This window comes from Centroberyx affinis, unplaced genomic scaffold, assembly GCF_046629955.1.
Source record: "Centroberyx affinis isolate AG114_WGS23_722 - 3 ecotype Tasmania unplaced genomic scaffold, CSIRO-AGI_Caff_v1 ptg002773l_1, whole genome shotgun sequence".
Classification (NCBI taxonomy): domain Eukaryota; kingdom Metazoa; phylum Chordata; class Actinopteri; order Beryciformes; family Berycidae; genus Centroberyx; species Centroberyx affinis.
In genome coordinates, this window is record NW_027280931.1 from 2036 (window position 1) to 24639 (window position 22604).

Consider the following 22604-nt stretch of genomic DNA (forward strand, 5'->3'; position numbering starts at 1 on the left):
CCAGGGCAAATCACAGTTGACCCATAGATTATTAATAAATATTTACTAAGCCAAAAAATCACCTGTTGAACATTTCAAGTGAGTGTCACTATGCACCATGAAGAGAATTACATTTTTAATAAATCTACATAAAATATTCCCAAAGAGAATAGCACATTTGGTAATTACCATTATACAAGCATGTCAATCAGATCACCCATAGTATGAAAAAATAACAAATCTATTAATTTTCAGCGACGATCACACTACAGGCTGAGGTCATACAATAGGCTGGTTAAACTTAATTTACATTTCTATAACTACACACCCTCAGCTGACAATAGCGGCTTAGCCTTTACCATGAAAGCCATCACATCAATCATTGCAGAATATTGAACCCGTAACTTTTCTGCTGAATGTCTCGCTCATCACCTGAGCTTTGCCTAAACGCTAACGCAGGCCAAGTAGGCTTTGAGAGATCCTGAGATGCTCCGGATGGCTTTGCAGAGCGGTGGGGTTTACCTAGCAGCTGACAGGTATGTGGAGTCACACGGGAACCTAGAGTGGCTCCACCTCAGCACTGACACCCCACAGTGCAGGGCGCAGGGCAGGGGAGCCGCATCCCCGGCCCTCCCCACAGGGGCCAACCTTTCATCAGGCTGTTGTCTGAGAAAGCCCTCCCTCCCTCCCTCCCCGTGGTGCAGCTCTGACACGAGCCCGCTGTGTTAACCCAGCCTGGTGTTGAGCGCTGGGAGTATGCAGCCGTGTTTTTCCCTCTCTGTTTGTTTAAGAGCTTAAGATGGTGAACCCCAGAGTCCCGGGACCTCATACCACTAGAGCTGCTCAGAGGGCGTCAGCAGAGTCACTGGTTATTTAAGAAAGTTAACATCAGTGTGCAGTGATTTTTTTCACTGGAAAAATAGGCAAATGTACAGTTGAAATATATGATATTATATGTAACAAAAGAAGGACACAAATATAAAGCACTGCAGATTTTGTCACCTATCTTTTGAGGAAAATTTGCAATCAAAATAAATATCAATGAGCAATTTCCATGTCATCTGTGTTGGTTATTCCTATCTCTCTGGTTGTATCCAGGGATTATGATGATGACTTATACTTTGCATGCTGAAATCACAGGGTAGCCTTTGCCTGGACAACATTTACATCTCTTAACACAGCTGGCTTGTCCAACCACTGGCACAAAACAAACAAGGAAGCAAGGTAGAAAAACAATACGTAGGTTAAGTTACCACTAAAGAGGTCTTTTAGTGTTAAACGTCAAAACAACATGGCCCATTTTGGACTTTTTAAAATAACCTGAGGTCTACTTTAGAAGTGGATTTGAATATTAAGAGGAAAAGATGTTTGTTTTGACAGTTCTGGTCATTGAAAAACAAAGATTCCTGAAGAGAATAAATCTGATAGGTGCAAAAAGGTAATAAAACTTGTTTAACATTCAAAATAAAAAAATAAATTCTGTGCAGATGTTTGATCCACAACTGATAAAACCTTTTTAGCTCTTCTAATCAGAAAAAAATACTCTGAATCAGATAGTCGACCATTTTAAGTCAGATATTTATTGTATTCACAATTTGAAAAACACAGAACAAAAATGTCAAAACACTTGAAATAGAAATTTTCCACCACAAAGCATGTGCACTTTGTAGAACATGAACAATAGACCCTTATAAAGCTTAGGTATGTCAAGAGCATGTGATATGTTTAGGGGAGGTGTGGTCCCTCAGGTGCAGTGTGGAGGTAGTACAGCCTTCAGGTAACTCAGTGACTCACTCTCACACACACCTTGAACAACACGCATGGTGCTCTCTTACCTTAACTCTTCAACTTTACCCTGACGACATAGTCCGGGAATAAGCTGAATACGAATTGCATTTAATGACACGGCGTCTCTTGGAAAGACAACCAAATTCACCGCTTTCGAGGAACTGCTGATTTCTGGACTCAAAGACAGTGAGTTGTTCAAAGCAAATGTAATCTCTCTGGCATGACTGTCTGTTGGGCAGATCTCTTGTTTTGCTTTCCTCTGTCTAAGGTCAAATCTGTTTCCTCAGACATACTGTGGAAGTAGTACTAGTATTGTGCAGCTTTTACAGTGAGTTCACTTTTATCATCTATCTTTCTGGGGACATTTTGCACCATCCATGACAATGCCAGTGGTCAAAGTGGAGAAAGATTCTCCAGCAGAGATCTCCTTGCCGGCCTCCAACCCTCCGCCGCAGACCGAGGAGCAGCCCCGAGGCCGCAGGAGGAAGAGGCCGCTGCAGCGAGGGAAGCCGCCCTACAGTTACATCGCACTCATCTCCATGGCCATAGCGAACTCCTCCGACCGCAAGCTGACTTTGGGAGGTATCTACAAGTTCATCACAGAGCGCTTCCCCTTCTACAGGGACAATTCTAAGAAATGGCAGAACTCCATCCGCCATAACTTGACCCTCAATGATTGCTTTATCAAGATCCCTCGGGAACCGGGGCGGCCGGGGAAAGGCAACTACTGGGCCTTGGACCCCAATGCTGAGGACATGTTTGAGAGCGGCAGCTTCCTGAGGCGCAGGAAGAGGTTCAAGCGCTGCGACTTTAGCACCTATGCCTCATATGTCCACGAGTCGCCCGTGTTCTCTCCTGTCCAGATTGCCCGATCAGCAGCGTACACCAACTCAGTCTACCCCAACATGGCAGTCAGTCCGACCTACGGGCAGCAGCTGCCTTCCGCCTACTATCCCTCCTCATCACCTCCTGGGTTCGGACCAGGTCAGACCCGCATGTTCAGCATCAACAACCTCATAGGGCACCCGGCTCCGGCCAGCGTACTGGGAGCTCAGGGGCCGGAGGTGATGCAGCAGCCCAGCCGGAGCTTCAGTCCCGAAGGGGCACCGAATGGATCCAGCCCCTGCAGCCTGGGACCTCCGGGCTTCCAGAGCCACCCGTGCGGAGGGGCCCTTCCGCCCCGCTCCTCCGCTCACGCTGGGTTCACCTACTCCGGGCCGAACGGCCACCCGCACCACCATCACCCCACCCAGGGCTCGTATGGACAGGGCCACCCCCAGGGGTACGGAGTGACGGGACGCCTGCATCCTTCACCCCCAGGGTCTGTGGAGACAGTGGACCATTACGGCAGGGTTTCCCCGGTCCAGTTAGGCTCTTTCTCCCAGTATAATGGTGCTGCAGGTCCTATTGCCAACACTGGGGGTTACCTGAGACACCCCACATACCCAGGGAATATGGACAGGTTTGTGTCTGCGATCTGAGCTGCTGAGCGGACAGGGGAATGTAGAGGAAATTGTGTTTGGCTATCTTGTCCCGTGTTACCAAGCGTCAGAGGCTTGAGGAACGAATGAACTAGACATTTCTGGACACAACTGTTGCAGTGATTCTTCTTTTCTTTTTAATGTTATTAATGAAAAACACAAAACTGAATAGACTGAGTAAAAAGACCTTTCCTGCCTTAATTGCGGTGTGCTATATATAAATAATATATGGACTGCAATGCACTTAAATTTAAGATAAAAAAAAAAAAGTACAACATTGAGCAAAACATTTTCCATATTGATGGTGATTTACCTTTACATTGACAATAAATATTTGTATTTAAAGGTTAGGGTGACTTCGCAGCACCTAAAAGCGTGAAATTCACCTAATGTCGTCTGTGGTTACAAGCTTGTTTTTCATTAATGGAATGTGTGAGTTTAATTCTACATTACTGGTGAGTTCAAACTTAAGAAATGTTAGTATAAATTATTGTCCTTTATGTTCATAGGCTTTGTGCTAAATGGCTTGTGTGAAGAACGTGTTTTTTGCATGTATTTTGTTGGCAAGTGGTAAATGCATATAATAGGTTGCCTTCTTTGGAAATAAATGCAGAATTATAAAGTGTATCTATTCTTGAAGTTTAAAATATTTTATTTAATGTTATAAATAATTATAGCTATTAGCCATTCAAGTAATCATGCCAAATATATTGCCATTTATAGATTTGTATAAATTCTTTAACTTCCAGAACACAGTTGTAATAATTGAAAATTATATGATTTTCCAAAACAGGAGTACAAATAGATGCAGCAAAATATTTTTGCCTCCTCAGAAAAAAAATGCTTTCAAACATTTCTCCCTTTGTGTTAGCTTGTATTACTCTGTTTCAGCTCAGCTGGGTTTGAAGTGTTGTCTGGAGCCACAGTGTTATCAGTCACCATGACCGGCCTCAATTATCATGTCCAGACATCAACACAGCACTTAGACAGAGAGCCACAGCTAATCTGCCACGCAGATCTACTAATCAAGAAAATGAATTGACTTGGAACCCGATATTTTAACCTATAAAGCTAAGTAGTGGGAGTCCTTTATCTAAACACAAGTCCCACTTCCATACCGAGATAAGATTACACATGAGACAAGATGAGGCACATAAGGAAACGCTTTACTGCAGTGAATGCACTTGATTTTGTGAGCAAAAAGAGGCTTTGCTGACAGCCATGACTTGACTTCTTCAAAACTAAGGTTACTACAGTGGACATGTTGACCCTTGTTTATCTTGAGTGCAGTTTAATATTAAGTGGATTAAATGAGGATAACAGTGATCAGCAAATGACGGATGCCCACAATCTCACTGAATTACACAAAACTACAAAAAAGTGAACTTCACTCAAGTTAACAGTAATAAAGGCCATATACAGCAGAGATTTGACTGACAACCACCAGCTTGGTTGGCATATTTCAAGCTAGCTTTCAAGAGCATGTTTCCAAAATGGGATTTTCTTTCTCAAAAGTAATAAACATGTCATTAATATAGATACAAGCTTGACACTAAAGAATAACAATTTAGAGGTTAGAATGAGGCCTGTCTTTTTATACACTGTATTATGTAAAATGAGAGCAGCAATATCTATAAAGGCAAAAGAAAAGGCATGGGGATTAAAATAACAAACTGTAAATGGCATACTCTGACAGTGTGGGACAACACAAGGTCTCTGTATCGCAACGTCAACAAAATAAATTTTAACGTGCAAAGAGGACACGTGTGCGGAACCCTGTCATTTCCTTTAACTTGATCTATTTGGAGGTTTTGAATTCCTGCACTGCGGCCCAGGAGACAAGCGAGGTGTGTGCTTTATTCTTCTTCTCTAGTGTTGGACAATTGCCCTGAGAAAACGGAGAAATGGCACAGGTATTTGCTCCAGCTATGTGAGTCCATCACTATAGATATGTGTATGTAAAGAAAAAAATAGTGTGCATTGAGTAGCAGTAAGCTGGAGCTTGACAAAGACAGAATATCAGCAGTATTTTAGCGCAGTTCATCCAATCACATCCAAGTGCTGTCCACATTTATTAACTCTGGACAATTGTACATGAATATGAGCACACCTGTCCTACTTTTACTGTTCATTGCTGAACTGTGCAGTGAGGAAAAAAACATCATTCACTGGGGAAGATTATATAAACACAGTAGGTAGAAAGGCAATTCTGATTGAAATTCTATATGTTGTATTTCTTGTCAAACTAAAATGAAATCACATATATTATTTTGGGTAAAACCCAGGATATACATGAGTATCAAAATACTTACTTCCTACCACTTTGGTTTTACTGAACTCAGCTCTTTCCTCTTCAAACCTATATGCCAACACAGTGAAATATCAGTCATATAGCAAGGAAAATATCAACGCACCATTAACTGATGCCTTGCATTCAATATGCTGATACAACCACAAACTATAGCACGTGAATCAAGTTGACATTCATCAACCCGTGTGCATGATAAATTAAATCAAAAGCATAAATAGTATGCTTGCTATTAATAATAAAATCATAACACTTGCCATTAAATGGCCATCTCAAAATACTACACGGAAAGAATTTGCTCATTTTCACTACCACCTGGTGGAGAAAACAAATGTATGACTGCCAACACTTGAAAAGGATGTGCGATCTACACACATCTGTGTTACTTTTCAGCATAACATATGCTAATAACATATTGTGTCGATATGTGTTTCCATTAATATTAGTAAAATTCATGTGTTGTCCCAAAGTAGACACTAACATTTTGAGGAAGCATCCATTTTAAGTGCACTTGCTCTGTACTGTAGCAAACAGCACAAGAAAAAAAGAAAAGAGACCATTACTATTGATAAAAAAAAAAAACATTTATTTCCAAATTTAAATTTATTATACAGAAGGCTAAAATTTAAAAGAAAAACACTTACAGCCAGGAAAATCTAAAACATATAAATACACAATAAAGAACATGTCAACCAAGGTATTCGACAAGCTGTTTGAGCTGTTCACAATTCTTCACGACCTCTGGCACGGACAGCAGGGTCTGTGCGGGGAAAACAGAAGACAACATCCATTACTTCAAGTATCCATACCACGTAATCTTGACAACAGGCAGCGATGTTAAAAAAAAAAAAAAAAAAGCATCAAATCAAAAACAAGATCCACATCTTACCTTTCTGACTCTGTCAATCATGTTGTCTAACACACGGAGCTCATTTTCCATTTTCTGCTGGTTGACTTGGTGGATCATTTGCTGTAGAGACATTAGAACATCATGAAGACATTGGCTCACATCCTTGCTTTAAACTCACACTGAAATTATTATTTTATTTTTTTTTGCATTTTTAGCTCATTCAAACTATCATACCATAGACATATTTGACAATTTATGCAAAAAAAAAAAAAGACAAAAATCTTCTAGTATTTGTAATATCAAAATGTCATTACTTTCACTTCCTTAAAAAAACAGAAAATCATTAGTAGTGACTTTGTCCATACAGAAAAATTCCAACCAATAAAACAATCACAGATTTTCAACAATCCCGCCCCTCTCATCAAATAAAACTGCCACTCTCCTTAACTGATATCTCATTGGTTTACACTTTTGAAAAATCCCGTCCCAACATCCCGTTTCAACAGGAAATACATCACATTAAAGACGCAAGATGCTCTCAAAATGCTGTTTCATTGTAACTTTAAAGACATTCCTGAGCTCCTTTACTGTCATGAGGCATGAAGACAATCTCATCTTCCAAGAGGAGAAACATAGATGCCAGTATAGCCATGAATATCAGTATGTATATCCGGTACTTACATGTCTCTTTGCTCTTTCCAGGAATTTGGCCCTGGCCTGCTCCATCTCCTGAAGGCTCCCCTTAAGTCTCTCCACCTAGGGAAGGAATTAAAGAGATGTATGTTATGAAAACTGAAGTGCAAGAGTCAAACCATCCTTGGGCAGGAATAGGATGCAAAAAAAATGAGTGCAGCACAAAGATCAGCTTTAGAGACAGTGGGAGGACATGGGAATACTAAATGATGCATTCATGTATTTATGTGCAACTTTGCTGTCACAGAGTAGAGTACACCAATAAGTGACTGGATCGTACCTCTTTCATTAAGTGGATCTTCTCATCCACAAAATGCGCTGGGTTAGCTGACTGGCTGCCAGCTTTCCTAAGCTCTTCTCTGAGGACCTGAGACTCCACCTGTGACTGCTGGAGAGAGCGACGAAGCTCAGCCACATCCTTGCGCAAGTCCTACGTAAATTGGGGGGGTGGGGGGGGGACACCGTTACATATGGCAAGCAGCACACAATTTGTGGAAAATAAAATATTCTTGATAACATTTGTTGAAGCATTCCGATTTTGGTCCTTACATTATTGTCAGTCCGGGCCTCATTTATTTCTGTGAACAACTTTGTCACCGTTTTCTCATCCTGTATGAAGAGAAAATGTTTTTAAGGAAATATTTCAGCCTTTTCCTGACATTGGCCGCTGGACCATTTCTTTCAGTAAACGCTCTTTTGCAGCCACTCTCTAAACTTTGTCAGGCATCATATCTGAAGGCATTGCAGTGTATTTTTTACCTGAGCTTTCTGTTGCAGTGCCAGGTTGCCCTTCTCTACCTGGCTGTTCAGACAGCTAACCTGATCCTTAAGCTCCCACACCTCAGCCTGGTGTCTGCTGGCTGCGGCCTGCAGCTCCCCCTGCAGACCAGAGCTGGAACAATACATCGGACAATGATATAAAGAAAACACACAGGCTGCCTAAAAATTACGTTAAGCGTATGTAAAATGAACAATGCACTTTTTTCTAGACATGTTCTCAAGTGTGAAGCTCATTTGGTATATTCTCATCTCCCTACTGAAACAAATTCCACATGAAATAATTGCAACGGCTGACACACACAATTTCTCAGGACATACATGGTGTTGTGCAGCTCTTCCAGCTGGGCATCCTTGTGCTGTTTCACCAACTTGAGGGTGGAGACGAGCTCTGAGACTGTGTTGCCCAGGTCAGCCAGCAGCTCCGCCACATTGCTCTGCTCCTCCTCTTGCTCAAACTCTGCCTCACTCAGATTCTTTTTAGGGGTGACGGCTGCGATGCGGGTGAAGGCGCTCGTCCCGCTGAACAAAGCCTCACACTGGGGCTCAGGCACATCTGAGGAGACTGAAGAGACAGTGAACTACAACTTAGCTTTTTAATTGCCCAAGGTGATTAGATTAGATGAAACTTAAGCCCTCACCGGACAGCAGCTGTATTATCAGGGGGAGGTTTGTAATTTGATTTTTCCACATGCACACAGGTAATTTCATCTGTCTGGATGTTAAAATAATTTAATGGGGGAACATGGTAATCCAGAGACACAATGTCACCTACAGTACAGCAACACAGGCAAAACTCTCTTCAAATGGCTCCACATCATTGTAAAGAGTGATGCTGCTCTACACAGTACAAGAAAACACACAAAACTCTCTAATTCATGAATGATGCTGCTCAGGGATGCAAACTCATGGAGAGTGAAAAAGGTGACAGATACCAGAGCAGACACAAAACCAGTCAGAAATCATTCACTTAAGTACCCTATTTTGGGATCAAAAAGGTGACTGTCACCTAAAGGTGACTAGTTTGCATCCCTGCTGCTCCACCCCCCCACTGGTTATATGGCCCTGGTAATCCAGATGCCGGGTGAGCAAGTCAATAATTGCATCAACCACCAGACATCGATCCGGAAGGGATTAAAATGACCCCAGGACGTCAGAGTTAACTCAAAATACAGTCTGCAATTTCAGAGAGAACTTTTACAGAGCCAGTTGGAGAAAATCACTGACATGTTCATTACAGATGGGATAAAATTCTTGGGGTCCTGAGGTAATAATTATAAAACACCTGACCCCCCCCCCCCCCTAGAAAGGCTAATGCTGTCTGGAGAGGGCTTCAGATAAAAATTATCATGGTTTGAAAACTGGGTCATTGCAGCAGCAGAAAATACAGAAAACCTGTACAGTATTGAACAAAAATACAACAAATAATTGCAAGAGAACATAACAGTCAGAATGCTTTTAAGAACACTATTGTTGAACCGCTCCTTAAGAAACGCACTCTTGAGCCTCATTCTTCACAAATACAGACACAGACAGATCTATAAATTACCATTCCTGTCCAAGGTTTTGGAAAAAACAGCAGCCAAATCATTAGTTACATTATGAGCAATGATGGAGTTTTAATCTGATTTTACAGGTCTTCATAGCACTGAGACAGCCCTTCTCAAGGTGATAAATAACTTGCTTTTAGTGGCTGATGAAGAGAAATCCCGTTTTACTTCTCCTACATCATACTGCAGCCTTTGAGACAGTTCATTATTCTCTTCCACTTGAGCGTCTCAATCACTGGGTCAGCATCTCTGGTATCACTCTGGACTGGTTTTCCTCCCATCTGCCTGTTAGAACTTTTTCTGTTGCTACTCGGGAGTCACGGTCATCACTGGCAAGCTACTTGTGGTGTTCCCCAGGGGTTGACTCTGGGTCCAATCCTTTTCTCAACATGCTACCCTTGAGCATTATAATTATCAAACATAATATTATTCTCCATTGTTAGTTTCCGGTGTTTTCCACAACAAATTAGAGCTTCTTTTCTGACTTTTAATAACCTAGAAACACCTGCCTTTCCCAGCACAGTACATCCACATTACAGGGAGTCCAAAATGATGCAGACAGACTCTTGACAGGAACTAAGAAGATACAGCATGTTTCTCCATTTTGAGCTTCAGCTAAGTGGCTACCAGTGCAATTTAAGATTGATTTTACAATTTTATTGATCACCTTTGAGGCATATCTTGGACTAGTGCCTCGCTGAGCTTTAACATTTTATAAGCCCAAGTGCAGCCTGTGATCCTCAGGCAGGGCTTTTTAGTTATTCTAGTTTAGGTTGAAGACTAAGGGGGATCAATCTTTCTCCATCAGAGCCTCTATAGGCTCTGGAACAACCGGCCCAAGATCAGGCTAGCGAACTCTGTGTGCTCTTTTAAAACTCATTTAAAAAGGCACTTTAGGCTTACTTTTACTTGAACTATGGTCTGTATTTCTTCTGTTGTTGTTTTACTTTGGCTGTGCATTTGTCCCTTTTGTTTTTAGCCATCATTTGCTGGTATGTTAGCTTTGTTAGCATGTAAGTAATATTGGACTGGTAGAATAATCTTGTTCAAAACCCTCCCCGTACCCTAATCAAGGTCCATATCCTTCCCTCAGCCCACAGTCATTACATTATTTTTATTCTTTTTCCTCTATTTGTTCAGTTGTTGTTTTTTATTTATTGCTTTCATTTTTAATCATCTCTCGTAATGCACTTCGTAACACTGATTTGAAAAGTGCTCTATAAATAATGGTTATTATTACTATTATAAAACGTGAGTGTGCACATTAATTTGTTGAGGAGTGAGTGTGTCATAGCCACAGAGCAAGCCAATGTTTTTGTGAACCTCAGAGATATTTGGAATGTAGTATAGTACCTTGTCTATCAGGTGTCTCTGTTTTCATGTCTTCCCCATTCTCAGAAGTTAATGCAACCATGATGCTGTCTACAAAGGAGCTGGAGGGGTAACGACGCTCGAAGTTGGAGATTGGCTGCAACTCTTGATCCTTAGGCGGTTCTGGTTTCTGGAAAGTAAGTAATACATAACCCTGCATGGAAAACAAATATATATTCTCCACAGTCCCACAGTGCATTTATGGCAATGACATTAGTTCAATTTGAATACGCAAAGAGGATTATGGGAGTAGTGTGAAACTTTGCAGGTAAAAAGCTTCATAATTGAAGTTAAATTTTCACAAAAATAGATTTAGTTCCTTTAATCAAGTACATACTGCTAATTAAAATACTGACATGATTTGTAGAAAACCTAAAATTTAAGTTTGATACCACACAGGTAGATGGCATGAAGTGTCGCTCCCCTGATGGGTGTGCATGAAATTGTGGTCAAAGCTGGATGAGTTCCATACTGGGTTGTGTTTAGCAGTTTCTCTATGTTACCTTGTCATTGAGAGTTGCATGGAGCTCATTTGTTAGTCCTCGCAGTGTGTGGTGCAGCAAGGCAACATCAGTGACCACCTGAGCCAGCTTCTCTCCAAGGTCCAGCTGGGTGGCACTGGCTGTAGACCGTGTGGTTTCCAGCTGTTCCTGCAGTGCCTTGTTCTCAAGCCTGCAAACACACATACACAGAATCATTTCACACTGTTGCACACCGATTGTTAGGAAGTTTAATATGATTTTTTTTTTTTTTATTATGAATTTGTTGAATAAATGTATTAAAGCATTGAATTTTTAGGCACAATTGGAAATTGAATACAACGGCTTGAAATTGAATGTGATCATTATTGGCGCTAATCTCTCTGTAGGTTTGCTTTTTTGAAAAGCTAAAAGCAAAACTAAGGTCATATTCCACATTCAATTATTGGCACTTAATCATATAATCCAAAACAGCACAAGTTCATTACAAGTTCGAAAAATGGGTGTTGTGCATTGAGGCTTACTGAAGTTGACTGAGAGCTCCTTTTAGGTCCTCACACTGGATGTTCCTCTCCCTGAGCCCCTGCAGGTTGGCCCTGAGCGTACACTCACTTTCAGCCATCTGCTCCCTTGCCAACTCATTCTCCATCTGCAAGAACTGACACAGACACACCAGGATATTATACCAGAAATCCACCTTAAAAGAGAATTCACATGCTATTCCTATGATGACAGTATACATGAACTGCAATAACTGAGCATGCTGCGTGCTCCACTTCTATAAACTGAAGACTAGGGATGCTGTGATCTTGACTTTTGGGGCAGATACCAAAAGGCAATTGAGGCAGCAAGGTAGATTCACAAAACTTTTAAACTGCAACAAGAGTTAGCATCCAACTGTGTGAAGAACTTGGTTGGGGAATTACAATTACATTCTGTAATGAAAAAATAAATCTGCACTAACTGAAGCTAGGTCTGTAGTTTTTACTGGGCCGTGACCCGAGTAGGGTTGCAAAATTCCGGGAATTTTCAAAGTTGGAAACTTTCCATGGGAATTAACGGGAATTTATGGGAATTAACGGGAATTTATGGGAATTAACGGGAATAAACCAGGAATTTACTAAATTGAAAGTATGCTCTTAATAGGGAACTTAAATATAGTTGGGGAAAATATATTTTAGCATAATCCTGACTAAAACAACCAGATATCATGCAAGTACAGTTGAATATCTATGCTATTCCTCAATCACATGCACACATAGCACACTGCTTACTGCAGGGCTATTGAGACCACGCCCCCTACATGCACTGTGCAATCCTGTGCATTTTTGTTAATTTTTGAATGGGTTGGGTCGGGGGGATGAGTAATATTTAACTCAACATTCATGTTTTTGTTCTCAATGAAAGAATTGATTGTTCAATAAAATATTTAACACTTGATAAAGTTCTACTTACAAATAAATCTGTTTTAATTGTATTATTTTGGATGGATGTCTGCTTATAACAAAACAAATATTTATGCTTGGATATGATACCTTTCCATTAAATTACCATCAATTCGCAGTTAATTCCCATAAATTCCCATGAATTCCCATAAATTCCCATAAATTCCCATAATTCCCATGGAAAGTTTCCAATTTGGAATATTTCCAAAATTCCCCAGCTTAACTTCCCATGGAAATTTACTGGAAACTTTCCGGAAATTTACCAGAAATTTTCCACCCCTTTGCAACCCTAGACCCGAGCCATCAGTTCAATCAATCTTCTCAAGCTACAGGCAATGGATGAACGGATGCATCTCCTCATCCAATGCTTATCTTATTCTTACCACTTAAACAGTTGCAGATTTGTCCAGAAAAATCCCAAGTCCAAAACCCCAAAACCACCCAGAGTGTAAGATGCACACACACAGGGAGCGACTAAGGAGCCTCCTGCAACATGCAAAACCAAACCCGCAGGAGGCCTCTTAGCTACTCCCACGCACACATACACACAACACAAGCTAACCTCGTTCATTTCCCGCACACTGCTGAGCTGTGTGCAAACATCCTGGAGCTGCTGGATCTGCATGCTCTGTGTGTGAGAGAGGGCCTGCAGCTGGCTGAGCTGCTCCTCACTGTGGGCCAGAGCCTGGCTCAACTCACACACACGCTGCTGTGACTTGCCCAGTGACGACTCCAGCCTGGACATGGACATGGACAACAGCAGATAGCAACAGGAGATAGCAGTTAACTTAGATCCAATGTTTCCTGTAGAATTTTTTTTTGTAGATGTGGGGGGTGGGAGAGGGTTCGTTCCTTGGCCCTTTCCATGTGCTGCAGTTTAACAATTGCTCTTACTTGGATGTTTAGTTCATCATATAAATTGTGCTGCATTTGCTATTGTAGATTTTCTTAGAAGCAAGCTCACCTGTTTTATACATCTTATTTGTTTTGCCAATTTTCATTATTATTGAGTTTCCTTTACATTTACTTCACTGCGGCAGCCCTGCACAGCTGTGGGATCCAGCTCAATGAGCGTAAAAGAAACAGTGATCACTTCACTACCAGTACTAACCAAACAAATAAGGTATATAACCATGGAAATATACTGTGGCCACAGAAATAGATAATTTTGTTCAACGGTTCTGGCTAGGAACTTATTTATAAAATGAGTGTAGAGTTAAGTGGTAGGGATGTAACAAAAGTTTATTACAATATTTTACACTACAAAAAATGTGTCAATTTGTGGTCTTAAATATTATTTGAACTGGTATTAAAAAGGTCTTAAAAAGTTTTCAATTTAACTTACAGAAACCTGTAGTCACCCTGTTTACGGGTTGCACTTTTATTTTGTTTTCCCTCAGAAATAAACAGATTTTTTCAGTCATTACTGCCTTCATTTCGATTTTGCTCAAAATATTGTGACAATATCAAACTGTGAACTCAGTATCGTGTATCAAACTGAAACGTTTTCTGAATGTATCGTTACATCCCTATTAAGTAGGATAAATCACTATCATCACTTACTCGTCTGCCCTGTCACTGGCTTGCTGGACGTCTTTCCACGACTGCTGCAACCTAAAACAATAATATATTATTAGAATGCTGTATTTCAGTATATGAGTTTTTTTTTGTTTGTTACTCCAAGCTTCCTCTTGGTACAAATGTTTCACTATAAAGATTTTTAGTAGATTTTTGCCATCAGCAGCCAGTGCTGTTGTGGTGATCATACTTGGTCGTCTCGGCACCGAGGGCCTGCTCCAGGAAGGTGTAGGAGGCCAGCGTGGAGGAAACTGTGGCAGACAGCTCTGTCACCTTCCTCTCCAGCTGAGCCCGTTCTTCCTCTCCCTCACTCAGCTTCTGACGCAGCACACCCATCTCTGAAGTAGAGTACAGTGAAAAGACAGAAAAGCTATTATATAGGTTAATACAAGAAAACAATTTGACAGTGTACACAACAGTCAGAAAATGAATTGGCAGAGTGAAATTAATAGCTAAAGCAAGTGGAGCATGTTTATTTCCGTTTTACCTGAGGTCATGATGGTCACCTGTAGATTCAAGTCACCAATCTGTTCTCCGGCATCTTGGAGACTCAAATTAGCTTGGTTCAACTCGTCTTGGATCTGTTGTGTACAAGTTTATTAAATAATAATCATCTTCATCATGTCAAACCAAGGCTTTTAATTCTTACAAGACACATAAATAAAAGAAGGTGCATGGCAGTAAGTATCCCAAATGATAGAGGCCTAACCTGCTCTCTCTCCTCTACAGCTTGGTTCCTTGCAGAGATATGCTGGTCCCTCTCTCTCAGAGCAGCAGCCGCCTTCTCATTCAGCTTCAAAAGCATGGGAGCAGTCTTCTGGAGAAGACACCAGACTGTCTGGAGCTGTGAACAAATGAACACGCAACAGGCTGAGCATCACTTAATTTAAAACAAAGTTGTAATTGCTGTCGCCATACATCCACCAAGGGGTGTAAATATACAGTATGACGTTACTATGTCATATGATATGATTCAATATTGAGCATTTGTCACAGTATCACAGATGAAGATGCAATTTAAACAAAATGTTTCATGACAAAACGTTAATTTTGTTGTTAGTACTTCAACATATCAGATTATGGTCATTACTGATATAAATCTTTCAACTCCATACTGCAGATTGTGGATTTTTTGATATCACAATATACTTTGTGAAGACTGTTACATGCCTCCAATACTTACTTGAATCTCTTTTATAAAAAGGAAAAATAGTAAATTGATCGTACCTCTTCTGCCAAACTGGCTTGATCACTCATGGTTTTGGTCAAAAGATCAGAAGCTGAGTTGAGTGATTCCACATAGACTTTGTTTAATGCAACCTGCAATATTAAAAACATGAAATCAGACTTATTAAGATGGAGGTTATGCTGACAAGGACTGCAACACTGTTTGTGTGTGTGTGTGTTCACTGTACCTGTTCTGGGTAGGTCTTGGTTAGGGCAGCCATGAGTTCTTGGTGAGACCCCACACTCTCCTCCAGCCCTGAGATTTGCATGGCACAGTGCGTCCTCAGCTGCTCAATCACACTGAAGGCCTGGAAACAGACAATCAGACACATACTTTAGACACACACTAATGTTCGTAGAATGAAGACAAGTATGTTTTCTCTTCATTGATTCAGTGTGTATCTTATCTAGAAATAACTCCTTTATCATAACAAAATATCCAACAAAGAATCGTTTTAGTGTTGCAACCTGCAGCAGAACCATTGGGACAATGATGGGAATAGACATGGCACCAAAACCAAAAACCACCTCCAACTACCAAGGCCACAAAAATTACAGATGAAACACTGTGCTTACTGCCTCCTTGGCTGTGAAGGCCTCTTGCATTTGTTGCCTCATGTCCTCTTTGTGCTGAAGAGTGTCTTTGACCTTTTGCATCATCCTAGTTTGCGTCTCCTTTGACTTCTCATACAGGGACTTCATGTGACCATACTAAATATCAAAGGCGGAAAACACATGGTCAACTCATTTGTAGCACGTAAACATGCACAATAGCTGCAGTATACACAAGTAACAACACATACAAAGTTGCCTAATGGCTAATTAGACAAATAGGAAAAGCATGCAGTAGATGTCATGACACATGGGTAAGATGGGTTTACCTGTGTAACAAGGCTCTGGTGGTCCTCTTTGACAATGTCTCCTATTTGCTTCATGTTAGAGAGAGCTGCACCCGTATCACAACTCAAAGCAGTCTGTTGGGACAAATACACACAAAGCCAAACTGCCTCAATACAATTTCCTTTTTTTTTTAAATTACAATGATTGAAATCATTAAACACAATAATGTAAAACAATTTACAACTAAATACATTTCTGGTCCTTAAGAAAGTGACACACCATAGGATTCTATTTATGAAGTTTAAACTTTGTCACATGGATTGCATTATTGTTCATTGTGTCTCACCATGGTGTTCCTTGTGTCTTGCATACATTGGATGAGGTTCTGTAGAGAACTTTCATCCATCTCCAACTCACGAATCCTGCCCAAAGCTGTCATATATAGGTCTCGGTATGTTGTGGTCTGTTGAGAAAAAACAACAAGAAGATTTAGTCCCTTACAACAAATATTACGACTTCTGTGAGGAATCAATACAAAGACGACGCTAAACTGTAAAACTGGGGGCATGAGAGTGAAAGAATTCCATTTACAAAAAGTAATACCAACTCAAACTTGGGTCTCAACTCTCACATCAACACTGGCATTGATAAACCACCGACGTTGTCGAAATGTCCCCTCACCTGATTAAGTTCGGTGTGGTCTGTCTGCACTAGCTTATCCCTGAGGTCTGAGGGTGCAGGACCCACAGCAGGACATCCAAGCACCCTGGCTGCAGCCAGCTGCTGCACCAGGGCCTCCACCATGATCATGCTGGACCTCAGCCTCTGCTCTAGCTCTTGTCTGGGGAGACACTCCAGACTGCCTGGGGGCACGCTGAGACCACATCAACAGAAGACAAGAGAGAGGGGCAGGGAAAGAAATCAGAGAAAGCAATCTCACACATGTATACAATCACAAATTATCACTGGTAATATATACATTTGACTAAATAGCAAATTCAGGGCTAACACTCACTTCCATAGGAGAGGTTCAGTAATAGTGCAGGTGTCAACCACAGAGAACTCCCTCTTCCTCTCAAACTGGCCGGATGTATTTAAGCTGTGGTCTACCAGCTTCACAGGAGAGGTGCCCACACAGACACTGTGGGATTTTGCAGGAGTAGTCCCCACTGATCTCTCCGGGCAGGCAGCAGGAGGTAGGGCAGGAGCAGAGACGGCAGCAGTGCCCATCCTCCCTGATGCCAAGATGAGGAACTCTGCCATCTGCCGGAGCTGTTGCTGCAGGGGACCATCAGGAACCAAGGGGATATCCAAAACTGCCTTCTCCGCTTCAGACAGAGGCACTGCACAGGGCTTCACACCCATATCCCCAACTGTCTCTGTGACTGGAGCTGGCTGAGGTTTATAACAGTATCTAGTTCCTAGTGTTGTAGAGTTGAACAGCGGACGAGGCATGGGGCTCTCCAAGGGCCCTGTCCACATCCCAGTGGGGTCTGGGTTAACCGGGGCCACCAAACTCTTTTCACCGTCCAGAGCAAAATCTTCAGCCAAAAAGTGGTCCAAAGCAGAATCCCTGAGGGCCTGTACTCTGGCTAGAGAGGCCCCCCTAACAACTGGACTGAGCATTTCAAACTGCAAAGCCGTTGCTACCGAGGGAAATTCTGGCAGCTCTTTCAGAACATCTGAGAAGTTCTCTGCATGCAGCTTTTCTTCAGCGTTAGAAAGAACGGGTCCATTTTCAGATGAGCCTAGGGCACTGTCTTTTGCCCCACTGGACTCCATGGCTCCACTTCTGGAAGGCACATTAGAGTCACATTCTGGATGTTCCTGCACTTCTACAGGTGTGGCAGTCTTTGCTAGAGCTTCAAGCTGGCTGCAGTCAGAAGACTCAGTTCCCTGAAGCATGGAAGGCAATGCACTATCTTCAGCATGTAACAAATCCTTTTTTGGGGTTTCTTGGACTTGACAGTTCACATCTACATCATTCGCTGCCTTTATAGCTGTATTGGGCAGTGTAGGTGCACTGATACCTGCTGGGTCCATGTCTAACACAGCTTCTTCACTTTCCACATTGCAGTTGGGCTGTTCACAATGATCTTGGATGTGGCTCTGTATGATGCTAGTGGGTACACTGTTGTTGCACAGGAGTTGGAATGCAGCCTGGTCCTTAGGCAGAGGGAAAGGCTCCTCTGACAGTTTGGTGCCATCTGAATGCTGAACCTCACCTCCTGCACAGGTGGTGAAAGGAGGGAACAAGACATCTCCCTGTCTGCCACTCTGGCCACCAGCTACCACCAGACTAGTTTGTTCTACCTCACTTAGAGCATCATGGCTGCAAGGTAATGGTTCCAGGACAAGGGGGAGGTTGCCACTTGGAGATGATAAATTTTTTTCAATATTACAGTATGGGTGATCTAAATGGTCATTACTGTGTTGCAGGTTATAGTCAACAGCTGAAATGCTTGGGTTTATGCTGTCATTGTGTGACACACTGCTGTTCGCAAGTTGGCCGGTCGGTAGAGGAATAGTCTCATCTGCAGGTTTAGTGCCATCTGAAATTTCAATCTCTCCCCCAGTGCAGATAAATGATTTGAATGTTATGTCACTCAGTCCATCAGCAGGTTTTTCAACACCATTTGGAGTCTCAGAGAAAGTGTTGACATGGGTGATAGAAGGAGCCAGACCATTTTCACTGCTACAGTAGGGATGATCTGCATGTTCCGCTTGACACTGTTGGCCACAGGCATCAGAGATAATACTTGAATTTACACTGTTGCATTGTAAGGTTTCCCCAAGCTGAGCCTTAGGCAGAGGAATAGTCACATCTGGTAGTCTGGTGATATCTGAAACTTCCACCTCACCGCCATCACAGATAAAGGATTTAAAAGTGACATCTTTCTCTCCACAGGACCTTTGCATGGCATGTGAATCATCTAAGTTCCCAGAGGCCGGTCTCATGTTTGAACTTTCACTGAGACATGCTGTATCGATGTTAACTGAAGAAGCTTCTTCAGGATTATAATAGGGATGTTCTCTGTGGTCACTGCATGACTGGAATATCCTGCTGTCAGAGATGATCGTATCTTCAGTTTCACCGGTGTTCTTCGTAGCCTGATCCTTAGGCAAAACAATACTACCTTCTGACAACAACGAAGGCCCTGAAATCTCAATCTCACCACCAGCACAGATGAAGGATTTAAATGTTACATCTCCAAGTCCACAAGCTGTCTCAGTAGTAGTCGTATCAATGGTGGGAACTTTCTCAGTAAAGTTTGGAGAATTGGCATCTATCACTTTGGCTGATGGAGTAGAGTGAGAGTGTTGGTCTGGGTCCCAGAGAGGAACATCTCTCTGTTGATTAGAATGAGTGGAGGGTTAGAAAGAGTATTCAAAGAGACATAGAAAACAGCTGAGAGGGAAAGCTTTTCCAGTTGCAAGTCTAAACTTACCTTTGTCAGTTTCACACCATCAGCATTGGGCAGCGATCTTAATTTGAGCCTGGAGGATGGAGTTGAGAGATGCAGGATTTCATTCTGCAGACTTCTCAAGGGGGTGCGGTCTCCACTTCTGGTGGAAGGCTAATAAGAACAAAAGATGAAGTATTATTAGTTTGCTCAGTTGTAATTTAACTGTGTATCGTGTGCAAAACAGAAAGGAATAGTCTTACCAAGCCTTCCCCATTTGAACTCGACTTCCTTGAGGACATTACTCTTGGCTGCTAGGCAGACTAGCTCTATAACTGCAAAGACAGACCAAAAAAAGTTACTTTTGCGTGGTGAAAACCACATTTCGGTCCAAGTAACCTTGGTTCCCTTATAACTGAATAACTGATTGGTGGTGACTGAAACTAACGTTAAGCCATATCTGGAAACAAAATAACGTTAACCTAACTAAGAAGCTATTATCATGATTCTTTTTAGTACTGGCAGCTGGCTAAAGTAACATTATTAGCGTAGCCTACTAGCTAACATACCAAACTTGGATGTATAAAGTAACAATAATTTAAAATAGATTATCTTAATAATGTTAGGACCTAGCCTAGTAAAGTTGGGAGTTAACGCAACGTTAGTTACGTTAGTTTTGTACACGCCTCACGGCGGTAATTTATCCCACTAACCTAACAATTAATCACACGGGATAACACGTAAAATAATGTCAAACTTACACTTACCATCAAAACGTGAGCCAACGTTAACTGATATTGTGAAAGCGACAAGAATGAGGTAAATAAACCTGATGTTGAGCTCTGTCAGCTTCAACCGCGTTACTTACATTCAAAACACAAATATCAGCTCTGCTATTGGTCCGTTCTTCTTCTTCTTCCTCTTCTCCTTTTACTTTGCAGCAGACTAGACACTTGGGCGTATTGCTGCCCTCCAGAGGAAGCTAACGCCACTACTTTTACAATACGAAATCCTTGGGTCATTTTTTGTTGATATTAGAAAATCTGTAACTTTCTTTACTATATTAAGTCGCCTATTATCTGCTAGCAACGTAAAATATTGATTGCCCCCACACACACACTTTTTTATTCTTTCTTTTTATTTTTATGCTGAATCTAAAATAATATTCCATTCCTCATTAATTTCATGTACTGCCTTTTAATAATGCTTCTCCATCCCATCTTCCCCATAGGAACCTCTATATCAATTACGTCTCTCCTCAAAGCACTCTTTAGACTAGCTAACTCGTTGTCTTTGATTCCTACGTGTCAGGAAGCCACAATAAGCCTACAACCTTTTTGGTTCACTCTGTACATTGTAATCAATACCTCCAAAACAGGGTCTGGCTGGGCACTAGAATCACCTTCCAATTAGAGCAGCAGCTGAGTCTGAACAGATGACTGCCTGATGAGGTTTCATGTCTTCAATCCACCACAAACCCTATCATATTGCACTGACCTCATGTTAAGACCGAGACACCATCAGGAAAACAACTGCTTCTCTGTGTAAACTCTCCTCCACACATATAACAAACCCTACTCTCTGTCTTGGGATCCATCAGTAGGCTATATGTGACTGTAGGACCACCAAACACTTCTCAAATGATCATTTAGTACATTTAGTACATTTAGCACACCTGCAATATTGTCATTAGTATAAAAGTACTCTTCCCATTTCTTTTTTATAAATTCCCATCAATCATTAATCAAACTCTTTGCAGAATGCTCATAAACAAAAAGAAAGTATTTTGAACCAGTAACCTTCAAGCCCAGGTTCTCTCCTCTCATTCTCAAAGGGATTTCCATAGTTTTTATAGGCAAAGCTGGGATCGAAGAAGCACGGGCAGCTCCTCAAGGCCTTTGCCTGTACCACATCTAATTATACAGGCAAGTCCCTTATCCAATTGTATATTCTTCCTTTAACACTATCCCCATGTAGTTTTAGTAATAAACCTTCTTTCCACAGTGGCTCACATGCTTCTTCTATGTCAATAAAGACAGCCATAAAACTGTATTTGCTGTTGCCTTCCTAATATTCAAAATGAATATCACAAATTAGTCCATCTTCTCCAAAAAATATATACCAGCCTATTTATAGCCATCCTTTAGATTAGATTTAGAGTTTGTCAAATCAGTCAAGTATCTATTACAAACTGTCTATAATTTTTATCAAATCATCAAATTTTAATACACAGTAGTCGGCTAATGGATTGAATTTTGTTTTTTATTAGGAATTAAGTTGTCAAAACTAAAACTGCAACAATTTTCACTATCACCACTAATCAGCAAAGCCCAAGAACAAATACTAAAATAATACTATCTGAAATTAAGTCATTAGAATTCACAAACAAGTTGACATTTTTAGTTTTCTTTTCAATCTCTTGGATCTTTAGCAGCACTCTGGGAGTGACCCTCTCCTCCTCCGCTCTTCATTTCCCCTCGACCTTTAGCTTCCATCTTTGCAGCACCGTCCCTCTGACTGTGCCCACCCAGCCTGATCAGAGGTATCACCGCCACACTGCAACGTCGCCTGAGCACACCCACAGGTTTCCTTTCTGTCAGGAGCTGGTCACCGGCAGCATCTAAGGACATCCTCCTCCCTGTCTGTCTGCACTGACGGAGCAGGACGTTCATGTTGGGGCTGGGTCCCAGGCGAAATGCTCTCCTGCGGGGCTGGACGGTGGGAGGACGGGGCTGAGCTGGGGACCGTTATGAGGGGCTGATCTGGTCCTGCAGGGCCTCCATCAGGCTCCTCATGTCCAGTTTCCAGTCTTCTGGAAGAGAAGGAATTGCACC

At 41.7% G+C, this 22604-nt stretch overlaps 2 protein-coding genes across 4 annotated transcripts; one reads left to right on the forward strand and one right to left on the reverse strand.

Moving 5' to 3' along the window:
• Window positions 1–1781: 1781 nt before the first annotated feature.
• On the forward strand, window positions 1782–5003 carry foxe1 (forkhead box E1). Of its 2 annotated transcripts, XM_071535836.1 has the most exons (2): window positions 1782–1953; window positions 2158–5003. In XM_071535836.1, coding segments are annotated over exons 1-2 (1092 nt in total). In that variant the 5' UTR covers window positions 1782–1952; the 3' UTR covers window positions 3249–5003. The 2 variants fall into 2 exon arrangements, with proteins under 2 accessions (XP_071391937.1, XP_071391936.1); XM_071535835.1 differs by having other exon boundaries at window positions 1782–5003.
• Window positions 5004–6119: 1116 nt separating this feature from the next.
• spag5 (sperm associated antigen 5) lies at window positions 6120–20634 on the reverse strand. Of its 2 annotated transcripts, none has more exons than XM_071535834.1 (25): window positions 20538–20634; window positions 20034–20105; window positions 19816–19944; window positions 17382–19717; window positions 17048–17240; window positions 16713–16829; window positions 16408–16500; window positions 16103–16237; window positions 15715–15834; window positions 15527–15619; window positions 15009–15143; window positions 14787–14880; window positions 14490–14637; window positions 14285–14335; window positions 13284–13458; window positions 11801–11934; window positions 11301–11469; window positions 10780–10927; window positions 8198–8441; window positions 7859–7991; window positions 7649–7708; window positions 7380–7529; window positions 7088–7162; window positions 6446–6526; window positions 6120–6316 (listed from the first exon to the last, which is right to left on the reverse strand). In XM_071535834.1, the coding sequence occupies exons 2-25, from the start codon at window positions 20070–20072 to the stop codon at window positions 6245–6247; spliced, it is 5124 nt and encodes a 1707-aa protein (XP_071391935.1). In that variant the 5' UTR covers window positions 20073–20105; window positions 20538–20634; the 3' UTR covers window positions 6120–6244. The 2 variants fall into 2 exon arrangements, with proteins under 2 accessions (XP_071391935.1, XP_071391934.1); XM_071535833.1 differs by having other exon boundaries at window positions 10780–10951.
• Between the last annotated feature and the right edge of the window lie 1970 nt (window positions 20635–22604).

Excerpts from the sequence above, each read along its gene's own strand:
- spag5 (XM_071535833.1), bottom strand. The coding sequence starts at position 20,072 with ATGTCCTCAAGGAAGTCGAGTTCAAATGGGGAAGGCTTG. Across the intron at positions 16,238-16,407 it reads ACCAGAGCCTTGTTACACAG|TATGGTCACATGAAGTCCCT; the intron begins GTAAACCCATCT and ends TTTGATATTTAG. Across the intron at positions 14,336-14,489 it reads CTCGGTGCCGAGACGACCAA|GTTGCAGCAGTCGTGGAAAG; the intron begins GTATGATCACCA and ends TTATTGTTTTAG.
- foxe1 (XM_071535835.1), top strand. The coding sequence starts at position 2,145 with ATGACAATGCCAGTGGTCAAAGTGGAGAAAGATTCTCCAGCAGAGATC.